This window comes from Mesoplodon mirus, assembly GCF_964341445.2.
Source record: "Mesoplodon mirus genome assembly, chromosome: 3".
NCBI lineage: Eukaryota > Metazoa > Chordata > Mammalia > Artiodactyla > Ziphiidae > Mesoplodon > Mesoplodon mirus.
In genome coordinates, this window is record NC_138978.1 from 119,524,629 (window position 1) to 119,536,094 (window position 11,466).

The 11,466-nt window shown below is 57.3% G+C and overlaps 1 protein-coding gene across 1 annotated transcript; it reads right to left on the reverse strand.

Annotated features, from left to right (window-relative positions):
* Positions 1–55: 55 nt before the first annotated feature.
* THBS3 (thrombospondin 3) lies at positions 56–10,706 on the reverse strand. Its single transcript, XM_082614188.1, has 23 exons — positions 10,099–10,706; positions 8,881–9,087; positions 8,044–8,300; positions 7,837–7,939; positions 6,983–7,009; positions 6,701–6,783; positions 6,560–6,611; positions 6,280–6,428; positions 5,767–5,907; positions 5,448–5,525; positions 4,920–5,072; positions 4,618–4,728; positions 4,417–4,524; positions 3,959–4,118; positions 3,510–3,628; positions 3,320–3,372; positions 2,842–3,035; positions 2,474–2,652; positions 2,316–2,364; positions 1,946–2,142; positions 1,529–1,701; positions 450–589; positions 56–363 (listed from the first exon to the last, which is right to left on the reverse strand). The coding sequence occupies exons 1-23, from the start codon at positions 10,175–10,177 to the stop codon at positions 305–307; spliced, it is 2,871 nt and encodes a 956-aa protein (XP_082470314.1). The 5' UTR covers positions 10,178–10,706; the 3' UTR covers positions 56–304.
* Between the last annotated feature and the right edge of the window lie 760 nt (positions 10,707–11,466).

Here is an 11,466-nt window from a genome sequence, read left to right on the forward strand (position 1 = left end):
TTCCTGCTCCCCACACTATCCCGGCAAAACCCCTAAAATAAGTAATTGCACTGGCTTAGAAAACAATTGGAACTTTATGGCAACGTGCTGTTGTCTTTCCTGGCGTTAATGCCTGAGAAATACCCCTCAAAAACTTCTCATGTCCTGAACAGTGGGGTCACCACACCTCTGGGGCTGAACTGATGGGTGCCAGAGGAGGTTCTGTGTTTGGCTGAGGGGCTGTAAATTAGACCCCAGGGTCTCCAGGATGGACCCCAAGGCCTGAGGGTCTAAAATCAGGATTCTGAAGCCGGTGGCCACCTCTTCACACTCTTTCCTGGAGCAGCTGCCTCCGGAATGGCTCAAAGTCCTCAGGCACTGTGTCTGAGAAAGGAGATATGATTAAGGTCAGAAGAAGTAACTCCCATGAAGGCAGGAGAGGTCAGGCTGATCTCCGTCTGGAGGCTCACCATTGCATCGATACTGGAGATTGGACCAAATGATGTTTTCTTGGGAGAAGCAGAATACACCAAGACGCCCCCCTCGCATGGATGTGTCAATGATCACCCCAGAATCGGCCACTAGCTGGGAACCCTCATAAAGCTTCACCCTGTCCAGGATAGGGGTGTCCATTGGTGCTAGGGTGCCAGTGGGCACTGTGCCACCATGACCTGGCCCTGTTCATCCCCAACCCCCCTTGGATTCACCAGGCCTGAGAGAGAAGGGAGGTGGGGAAAAGGGAGGAAGGAAAGGGGAGGGAAGGGGGGTGCTTTTCTCAGGCCTGAGGCCCCTGGCTCTTTGTCCAGCCCCCTTTGCATCTCAAAGCACCAGCCGCATTCCAAGCGAGGATTGGGTTGCCATGACGATGAGTACAATGGGCTGGGGGGTGAAGTCACCCGCTTCCCAGGCTCTAGTCCACCCCCCCATCCCCTGTCCTGGCACCCCGCAGCCCCAGACACCTTAAAGGGGAACCAACCCAAGTCCCTGCACTCTGGGCTCTTGGCCATTGCCCCTCCCTTCCCTGTCATCCCCACCAAATAGGAAATGCAAAGTTGTGGACAGAGTGCTGAACTGAGAAACCTCAGCCTCACTACTAAGAGGTGTGGAGTCTGGGTTTCCATTAGCTCTTCTGTAAATGATGATCCCTTCCAGGTCAGACACTTTGATGAGGCAGGTTCTGGGCTGTACCAGTGATGGGGCTGGATGTGATGTGCCTCTCCACAGACTGGCCTGGGGTTTGGAGGCTCCCAGACGCACCCTCATTTTACAGAGGGGAAAATGGGGCACAGAAAAAGAAGGACTTGCCCAACATTGCTTATAGGTCCTCGGCAGCATCAGCACCAGAGCCCAAGCTGCCTGGTGTTAGGAAGAAAGCAGGGCCAGGACAGCCGAGTCTGTGGTGAGAGGGGAGGTAGAGAGAAGTGGTCCCAGTCTGGGCCCAATGGCACCAAGGCACTGAGTAGAGGGGAGGTCACTGGGGAGTCCCAGCTAGAGGTGAAGGAAAGGCTGGGCCTGGGGTCCCTTGGGAGGGCTCAGCCCCTCCCCTCACCGAATGTAGCCAACTTGAGGCCGGTGCAGCAGCTGCCAGCGGTAGGAAGTCTTGTCACGCCAGCCCACATTTCGTGGGTCAGTCCACAGCAGCCGTACCTGATCAGGGGTGTGACCTGTATGCCACAGGGCATTCCTGAGGTGCTCGCCTGGGCCAGACACTGATGTCACTGCCTAGGGGGCATCGGCAAACACAGTGGGTCAACCCCAGGACCCGACCGAGGGAAGACAGCAGGTTGGTAAGTGCAGGTGGAAAAGGGAGTCAGGAGAATATTCTGGAGCCCCAGGGAGCCAACCTCCAGGCCAGATGTCTGGGTAAGAGGGTTCCCTCTACTCAGGCAGTGGGGGAGGCCCCAGGGTTGGTGGGGGAGCCTTTGGGAAAGGGCCCTGGATTGGGGAATCTGGGCAGCTGCAGGACCTTGAGCTGTAGCCCGGGCTGGGCAACAGCCCGGAAAGGTGTGGCCTGCCAGTAGGTCTGCTCCGTTTGCTTCCACATGACCACGTAGAAGCGGCCGCTGTCTTGATAGCTGAAGAGAAAGCCTGCGTAGTCATCATCAGTCACTGTGTTCACATGGAAGGTGCCTTCAAAGTCCACACCATTGAAGGCTGTATATCCTGGGGGCAGGTGGGTGGGTGGGATCAGAGTCAGGGGCAGCAAAGCTACTGATGCCCATTGTGGGGTGGGGATGGGAAGGGATGCCTGCTAAATGTGTGGCTCCATCCTCTGCCTGTAGGACCCCTCCATTTGGAAGTCATTGAAATTGTTGAATTGGGTGTCCCTTACATACCAACTGCCAGGCCGGGGTCGCTGTTCATGGTCTGAACGATTTCCATGCCCTGGTGGTATGCAGTAAAGACAAAAGCCCTGGTCCAGGTGTGCTGCCCTCCTTAGGCCCTGCTTGCTAGTCTGGCCTGACAGCACCCGCCCAGCCCACTGCCCTAGTACCTGGTTGAGCACGACCCAGTTTGGGTCAATCTGAGCATCACCCTCAGGATCCAGGACGACGGTCTGATAGGCCCGAAAATCCGTGAGGGTTACCTCTGCACTTTCAGGGCACACATCCAGGGGGTCATCCACTGCATCATTGTCAAAATCATCCTCACACACATCACCAACGCCATTGCCTGGGCAGGATGAAGCCAGGTGCTCAGGAAGGCCCTGGCCACTGCCAGTAGCCAACACTACCACCTCTCGGGCCTTGAGATGTTGACCTCTCTCCACCACCCTGCCTTCCCTCACTCCCCAGCAAGGCCTGCCACTTCTCCCTGGGCAAAGCCCATGCCAGCCCAATCCTCTGGGGACTCCAGCCTTACCATCTGAGTCCTTCTGATTGGGATTAGGTACCAGGCGACAGTTATCAGGACCAGGAGGCACGTAATCTGGGACACCATCATTGTCATCGTCCCCATCACACTCATCTCCAAGTCCATCATTGTCTGAGTCCAGCTGGGAGCTGTTGGGCAGCTGTGGGCAATTGTCCTTAGTGTCCTGATGTCCATCGTCATCACTGTCCGGAAAAAGAGGCACCTAATAAAGGCTTTTAAAGGTACCACATCCTTCCCCACTCTTCTGCTTAGGAGTCTCTCTGCGGTTTACCCTCCATTCAGCCAGACCCCTTGCAGTCAGCCAGATGAGGTGAAGGTCCAGCAGTAAGAATGGAAGGTAGACTATGGGAATGACCTGCTACTCGATAGTAGTGGAGAGTTAAAGTTAGACCCTAGAGGGAATTGAGAACATACTAGAGGAAAGTAAAGTATCTCCTAATCTTCCATCTCTTGGCCAAAACCCTACCTGTCTTCATTGGTGTCACAGACATCCCCCACCAGGTCGCTGTCTGCATCTGTCTGAGAGAGAGGGACCCATTCTCACCATCTCCTCTTGATAACTCTAAAGAGGGTGACCTGACCACTTCCCATCCAAAGGGCTGGGCTTCATCCACCAGTCGCCCCACCCCTTCCCTGCCCTCTCCATTCCCCTGTACCTGGGTGGGATTGCTCACTTCAGGGCAGCTGTCGCAAGCATCTCCCACCCCGTCCTCATCCCTGTCTGTCTGCAGGGGGTTGGGGACTTTAGGGCAATTGTCCAATCCATTGGGGATGCCTAGAAGATATGCAGGTAACACAAGGTTATCACTAGAACGTATCACTCTGTCTTCTAGGTTGGTGAAAGCCCTGAGCTCTATCTCCCATCCAGAGGACAGCTGGTCAGGAAATCTGCCTGTAGCTTGTCTTATCCTCTTGCCCACTCCCTGCCTAACCCCACACCCTCCCTCACATTCCCACTGACATCTGCCACAGGTAATCTCTCACCCAGGCTGACTTCCCCCAAGCATTGCCCTTCCCAAATTCTCAGCCTCCCCGCTTCATTCCCACCATATCCAAATTCTTAAGAGGTTTCCCAGCCTCCCCCCCGTCAGCCCCAGGCCTGCACCATCCCCATCCACGTCGTTGTCACAGGCATCCCCTTCCCCATTGCCATCTGTGTCTTTCTGGTCATTGTTGGGAACGTTGGGGCAGTTGTCACAGGCATCACCAAATGAATCTGTATCTGAGTTTTGCTGGTCCTTGTTGGGAAACAGCCGGCAGTTGTCCTGGGGTGGGAGGGAAAGAGTCAGGCCTCCCTTGAACCACTGGCCACCTTGCACCTTCCTCATCCCTGTACCCTTGTCTACAATCACCACTCCTGTGATGACCCACCTGCTTGGCTCCGTGCCACCCACCCAACTTCCCTGTGGTCCACCTCATGGTGGGCACCAGGCTTATGGCTCCCTAACGTGGAGTATTAGGGCCCCTCCTCAGGAGCTGCCAGTGGCCAATGGAGAACAGGGTTATGGGACAAGGCAACAGCGTCACAGAGAAGCTGGAAAGGTCAGGACCTCTGGGAGCCACCTCAACATTCTTGATCCCGTCCCCGTCAGCATCATCATCACACTGGTCCCCTACACCGTCGTTATCAGCATCTTCCTGCCCAGAGTTGGGTGTCAGAAGGCAGTTGTCCTAAAGGTCAGGGGGAGGAAATGGATGGATGAGTTCTGTCCTATCCCAGCCTGGGGTGCCCTATCCTGCTCATCGCCCGCCTGCCCCCTGCACCTGCTTGCAGTGTTTGTTGTTGTCCATGCAGGGCAGTGCCTGGTCTGGGTAGCCATCGATGTCCGTGTCGGGTCCACACACATTCCCGTTCCCAGCCCAGCCCACGTTACACTGGGGCAACACAAAGGGTGGGAGTTAGTGGTCTGGGCTGGCTCCCCACACCTCACCCTCTTCAGGCTCTATTTTCACCAACCAGTTTCTGGGCCCGGGCCCACCTCCCTTTCCCATGCAAGCCCCCATACCAGTCCCTAAACATGGTCACACACACACCCCTTTTCTTCCAAGCCCCAGGCCTAGCTCACCGAGCAGGTCACTGCACCATTGCGTTCAAAGAGACAGTACGCGTGGACATGGCAGGGGCTGTGGGTCGGGCTGTGGCAGGTCCGGGCTGGGAAGCAGCCCTGGCTCTGGTTGCCCAAGAAGCCCAAGCGACAGGGACCACACTTGAAAGAACCCTAAGAGTAGGGAGGCAGTGTCTCAGGAAGGAGGGTCAGCCCACCACAACCAGCAACATCCCCATCCCCCGAGGGGTGTAGGAGGGACCCTCACAGCTTAATAGGCCAGGTCCATTACTTATCTCCTTTAGGTTCTCCTCACAACCTTTCAAGGAGGGTAATAGCCCCACTTCTCAAGCGAGGATGCTGGGGCTCAGAAAAGGTAAATAACTTGCTAAAGGCCATGGCTAGTAAGATGCAGAATCAGAATTCCAAACCAGGTCCGTGTTGAACACCTACCACATGTAATGTCCTAGGGAAGGAGGAGGGGAAGCAGGAAATCTGAAGAGGGGGTTGCACATTCCCACCACCCAGACACTCAGGCGTTCAGCTCACCACAGTATTGGTGCAGATGGAGTTTGGGTCGCAGCCACCATTGTTACCATCATTGCATTCATCAATATCGTTGCAGACCTGAAGGGGCAGACTTTGGGTAGAACCAGACCTACGGTGGGTCTCCTCAGATACAGGAGAGAGCACTGGGGTGGCCTTATCTTTGAACATGGACATGAAGCCCAGACCCCAAACCAGTGCAAAGCTGGCAGATGAGCCAGGAGCCTCATCCCATTTATCACAAGGGCTCCACATCCAACCCAGAAGTCCCCCACCCCTGCAAAGCCAAGATCTTTTGTCCACGGACTCTACCCAACCTGACCTGTTTGCTAGCCCGGGCGTAGTCGATGCCCACACCAGACACCCGTGTGCCTTTGTAGCCTCGGGGACAGGCTTCACAGTGGAAGCCAGGCATGGTGTTGACGCAGCTGGAGCCCGGGAAACAGGGGTCCACGTGAGCACACTGGGGACCGGATGAGAAGAGGTCAGGCGCCTGCCTGTGATCCCAGGACCACTGCTCCTGGTCTCCCTGTTTGCAGGCCTCCCCTCCCCAACCTCATTTATGCTCTGATCCCACCCCCAGCCTCCTGTGGGTTCCCTCCTAGCCAGCCCTCTCAAAATGCCCCTGCCACTCTCCCAGCTCCTTCCCTGCGTGGCCCTGCAGTCTTCGTCCCAGACTTGTCTCCCTTCCTTCTCATATGTCTTTTCTGGTCTCCAGCCTCTCCTAAACCCAGGGTTCCTCTGCTTCTGACCAACATTCACCCCACCTTCTTGGGCCTCTCCTAACTCCCTCACCCCAGCTTTCTGTGCCCTTCCAGAAAGGGTCCTCACCCACCTCATTGATGTCTGTGCAGTGGGTGCCGTTGCCCTGTAGGCCAGGGGGGCAGGGCCCACAGCGGTAGCCGGGGTACTCGTACACTTCCATGCAGTCCACGCCTCGGAAGCAGGGGTTGGGGCTGCAGTGGGAACGCTGTTCGTGGAAGCCTGGGCGGTGGGGCGGGCACAGTCAGAGTCACCTACAAGTCACCATTTAATTCACCAGAAGTGGAGGCCAAAGCCCTGGGGTGGGGAGCACACTGATGCCACCTGGAGCCCTCCCCTACTCTCCTACTCACCGCACACCTGACACTCCATGATGGTGTTTCGGATCAGGGACATTTCTTTCACCTGGTAGACAGAAGGATGGGGCGGAGTCAGCTCTTGGCATCTGCCACCCCACCCCAGAATCAGCGCCACCCTTCACCGGCCCACTAAACCTGGTCTCGGATGTCATCCCGCAGCTCTACCAGGATCTGGTTGAAGAGGGTGAGTTGGGTGACCAGCGCCTTGGTCTGCTCCCCTGTCAGGGTCCAGGGTGCAGAGAGGCTCAGAACTGGGGCACCAGCCCCGTGCCCTCTCTGGGTAATACGCCAGGTGCTGCCACTGCTGCCCACCTATCTTTAAACCCCACCCCATTCCTGGCTGAAAAGGACTTAGTTTCAGGCAGCGGCTCCTCCCCCACATCCTCATGCCCCTTCACCTCAGCGAGGCCTACTCACCTAGGATGGAGTGGAGTGCTTTGGCCACTAGAGAGGACAAGAAAACACAGAGGGTGGACATGTGAGGAGGGGCCTGGCTGGTAAGGAGGAGGAAGGAGGGAACAGGAACAAAGGGCTGGAGTCTTGGAATAAAGATGTGGTGTCGAATGGTAGGAGGGCAGTGGTGACGCGCAAGCAGCACCTGCTCCTCCACTGGATGAGGGTCCCTCTAAGGGAGCTGCCTCACAGATAGTCAAAACCCAAATCCTCCTGTTCCTAGGCATGGTAGTGGCAGAAGGGATCCAAGTGAGAGGTGACCCGAAGCAGGGCCAGGGCCCCAGTACATTCCATTTCCTCCCTCCCAAGCTTCCACCACAAGAGCTCTTTGAAATATCTGGGAGAAGTGGACATTTTATTTAGGCAAGAGCCTCTGAGCATCCCTGTTAGAGAGACCAGCCAGATGGGCAATGCTTAGGGAAATGGCTGGTAGGTGACAGATGCCAGTGGGAGCTAAAAAAGACTCAAGACGCTTGGCTCAGTCAACGAAGAAAGACCAAGCAGCTAACTTCCTCACCCCCACTCAGAGTTCTTCAGAGTTATACTCTTTTTTTGGATCATTTTATTTTTCTGGCCACGCTGGTAGGTGGGATGACCTTAAAGTAGATATTTTTGACCCACACCTCCTGCTGGGATGGTATTATTTGGAGATCATAGAGTCAGAGGTGAAGGAGATTTGGGACCACAGAGTCAGAAGCCCCAGGAATAGGTGTGCCAAAAGAACTGCTGTTAAGGGGGAGGGAGGTCAAGAGGATGGGAGGGACCAAAGATCACAGGACCCAGGGTCCAGGATGTCAGCTAACAGAAGTCTGTGTTACCTGCACTGTGGATAGACTCATCCCCCTGGAACGGACACTCACTCAGGGCTCCGACCCGGGCCATGGACCCGCCCAGAATCATTTTCATAGATTCCACGAAGCCCTGGGGGGACAGATGCAGAGTAGGGTGGGAGGACCTACCAATTCTTCCTCCCACCGGTGCAAACTGTTTCACAGACACTCAGGGGGTCCTCCTTTCCTGCTCACCTGCATCCTCAAATAAGCCTTTTGTCCTGTCCTAATCTCCAGCCCACTGACTTCCGCTGGAGGGATGGGGGCCAGGGCCGGAAGGCCAGCATGCTGATCGCCCAGTTTGCAATCCACATAGAGCTGCAGGGCAGGGCTGGGTCTGGACGGACCTCGGAGTCGCAGGAGAGCCGTGTGTGTGCGCCCGTCAGCCAGGCCTGCTTGCTGTAGGTTCACTGCGTGGACTTTGCCATCCTCCCGCTGGTACCGCACCAGCACTGCCCAGAAGGGGAGGTCAGTATGTGCACTGTCCCCCATCCCGTCTCCCAGCTGAGAGACGGGATGGATCAATTCTTCTGAATACCACATCTCTAGGGCTATCATTCCTTATCCAGCTATGTATCTCTCAACACCTTGTACATATTAGGTACACGAAAAATGTTTTCCAAATTGATTCAAAGACTAGGACTTTCTTAGTCTTCAGTGTCATCAGATCACTCTCTCCCCTGCTAGGGTGGCAGCTAGTTCTGTACCCACTGAACCGTCCCAGTGATCTGAGACAGTTCAGATCCCTGGGACACAGTGATACCACTTCTGGGGCACAGAGACATGCCTCCCCTCCCCCCAGGCATTCCCACATACAACTCCCATTCCTACAGATGCCTCACCCTATTGTTTGGCTGCCTGGCCTCCTGAGGCACCTCCTAAGCGCCAGGTGCCCCTGGTGCCTGGACACAGCCTGATGGGTCCACGGTCCCCACTGGAGCCCAAGGAGAATTAAGAGGGATCTGAGAGTGGGGATGAGGAAGAGTTCTCAAAGGGGTCACCACGGCAGGAAAGGAGATGCCCACCAGTCACCTTTGTTGATCTTGCCCACAACAGAGGCCTCCAGCCATCGTGTGTTGTCTTGGCGAGAGTAGAGGCCGAAGAGGACACCACCCTGCTTGGGGGGCAGGCGGAAGGTGGACAAGAGATAGATGTCCCCAGCAGTGAGCAGGGCTGTCCGTATCTTCTCCACCACAGCTACCATCTGCCGGGACTCGCCCACAGTCAGCAGGTCAATCACTGGTCACGCAGGGATGATCAAGGTCAGACCCCTGTCAAATGCTAAGGCCTGCTCTCTCCTCTGAGCCTTCGGGGGTGGGGCATCCTTCATCACCACCCGATAGTGTTAGTCACCTCCTCGAAATTCAGCCCTTGTCGCCATCAGAGGACAAGGCATTGTGCCTTCCTTACTGCCACTCTGGGAACCAGCAGGCCTGAGGCTCACTTGGAAATACAGAAACAGCACCCCGCAAACTTGAGATGCTCCCACCAGGTGGCGCAAAGGAGTCACTGTGCTGATCCCAGGCAGGAGTAGCACCTGGTGCCCACAGCACAGAAATAGGAAGGCAGTTTCTCTTTACACGGCTGGGTTTGGCTCATTCCACACCCTAGTGCCCCTCCTCCCATCCTGGGGGTTCAGCACGCTTGCTCTGGATGAGAACAGCTGCTCACTGAAGGCTCCGACCCTCCTACTGTCTGGCTCTCTCCTACAGGAACGTAGGACCCAGCTCCCCTGCCTCCTGCGTCCTAGCCAATCTGTGGTTTCCCTTCCAGCCAGCAAAGAATCTGTGCCTGTGTCATCTGCTCCAGCTACCTCTCCCACAGCCACAGGCCCATCCTACCACCAGACCTCCAGGAGGGCCCAGACCTCTCGGTCCCCCCCCCCCCATCCCGTTCTTAGGCAGCCAGGATCCCAGGGGTGAAAGAAGCCACCTTTGAGCTGCTCTCCCAAACCCTGGGGTGCCTGGGGTTGCTCAGACACCAACCCAGCCAGGCAGCCCTAGCTAGCATCCAGCTCCTGAGTCCTCTGCCCTGGCCTCATGCTGACCCTGGCCAGCTCCCACTCACTCCCAGTTGACACCACCTTGTGGTGTCAACTCCTCCCCAAAGGGCCATAACTTCATCAACTCTTCTCTCTGATTCAGTGTCAGGACTCTCCCCTCTCCTTTTGCCCACATGCTCCCTGCTATTAGGCTGGGGGCAAATGGGGAGGAGGCAGAGAGGGGGCTAAGAAGATTGGTACAGGCTTACCCTGCAGGTCCTGACTGGCAGATGTGAAAGTGCAAAGGAGGAGAAGAGCCAGGGCCCCCCGAAGTTCCTGCGTCTCCATGCCGCTCAGCCGGCTCACTACCCCTGGCAGGCAGGCGGCTGGGAGGGGAAAAGGCTAGGCGGAGAGCAGGAGCGGGGGGGCGGAGGGACTGGAAGGTGGAGTTGAAGGGGGGGCCGGCAGGCGGTGAGGTGGGGGCTGAAACAAAGAGCTGCCAATCACCCTGGAGGCATACCCAGCTCCGGGAACCAGGGGCACTGGGGAAGAGTCCTGGAGGCCTCCTTGCCTCCTGCCTCTCCCTAATGGTGCTCTCCCCCAGGTGCCTCCCTCTCTCCCGGCATCTCGCTGTTGGGGGCTGCTACCGAATGCTACTGTTTTCTGGAAGCTACAGTTGGGGAAGGCAGGAACCCTTGGCGGGGCAGTGCCAGACAGTGGGCATTATTCCACAGCTGGCCTGAGAGAATTCCAAGGGAGTGGCCGAAACTAGCTCGCTGTAGTGCCCAGGGGATGGCCGCATGGCATGAAGTTTGCTGCTCGGATAGAGCAAGTGCTCTTTATTGGAGGGGGGGGCATGACTTGTGCTTGCGCCTCCGTTTTTCCCTCATGCTTTGGAAAACTTCGAGTCTGGAAGCGTCCGCTGGGAACTGGAGGGAGAGTCTAAAACAGTGGTCAGTGAGGTTGAAGAAATCAGGAAAGAGGAAAGGGACACCAAGGACAGGAGTAGACCAAAGGACAGGCCAGGGGCCGGGGGCCAGACTGAGAACACTGGGGGTACCGGCGGACAGGCCGTGACCCGGATGAAGCAGAGGGGCGCCTCTGTTCCCGTTACCAAGGCAACAGCCCGCGAGCCCCACCTCCCCTCCCCCCACTCAGGCCCCAGCCCGGCCTCGCTCCGGCCGCCGCCACCGCCCCTGTTTTGTTTCCATGGCGACAGGAGGCGCGGGGCCGGTTCCAAACATAACGCGCTGTGGAAAACATGCAGCTCGGGGGACCCCCCCACCCCCGCAGCCCCCGCTCAGGGCCGAGCCCTGAGGGGCCCCCGGAGCAGCCCAGACCTCATGCAGATTTGCGAGGGCCCCCAGAGCCCGTCCAGGAGCACAAAACCCCCTTCTCCTGGGCCCGCCGCGCCTTCGGGGGTTCAGGGCTCCCCTCGGCCGAGGAACCCTAACTCTCCAAAGGCGCGCCGCGCTGAGAGCCCTTCCCCCCTTCGCGAGCCACCTCTGGATCAGGCGGTGTCCGCCCTCCCCCGAAGCCCTCGGCCCCGCCCCACGCCGTCAGGCAGCCTCTCGGGCCGGGATAAGCCGCGCCCTCCTGAGGGCCTCCCCCGGCTCTCCACTGCGATCCGCCTGAGG

What these genes read in the sequence shown, in the direction of transcription:
- THBS3 (XM_082614188.1), bottom strand. Translation starts at nt 10,177, where the DNA reads ATGGAGACGCAGGAACTTCGGGGGGCCCTGGCTCTTCTCCTCCTTTGC. An exon ending in ACGGGATCAAGAATGTTGAG is followed by an intron (nt 4,119 to 4,416) that starts GTGGCTCCCAGA and finishes CTCCCACCCCAG; the next exon opens with GACAACTGCCGGCTGTTTCC. An exon ending in TGTGACACCAATGAAGACAG is followed by an intron (nt 3,036 to 3,319) that starts GTAGGGTTTTGG and finishes TTTTCCGGACAG; the next exon opens with TGATGACGATGGACATCAGG.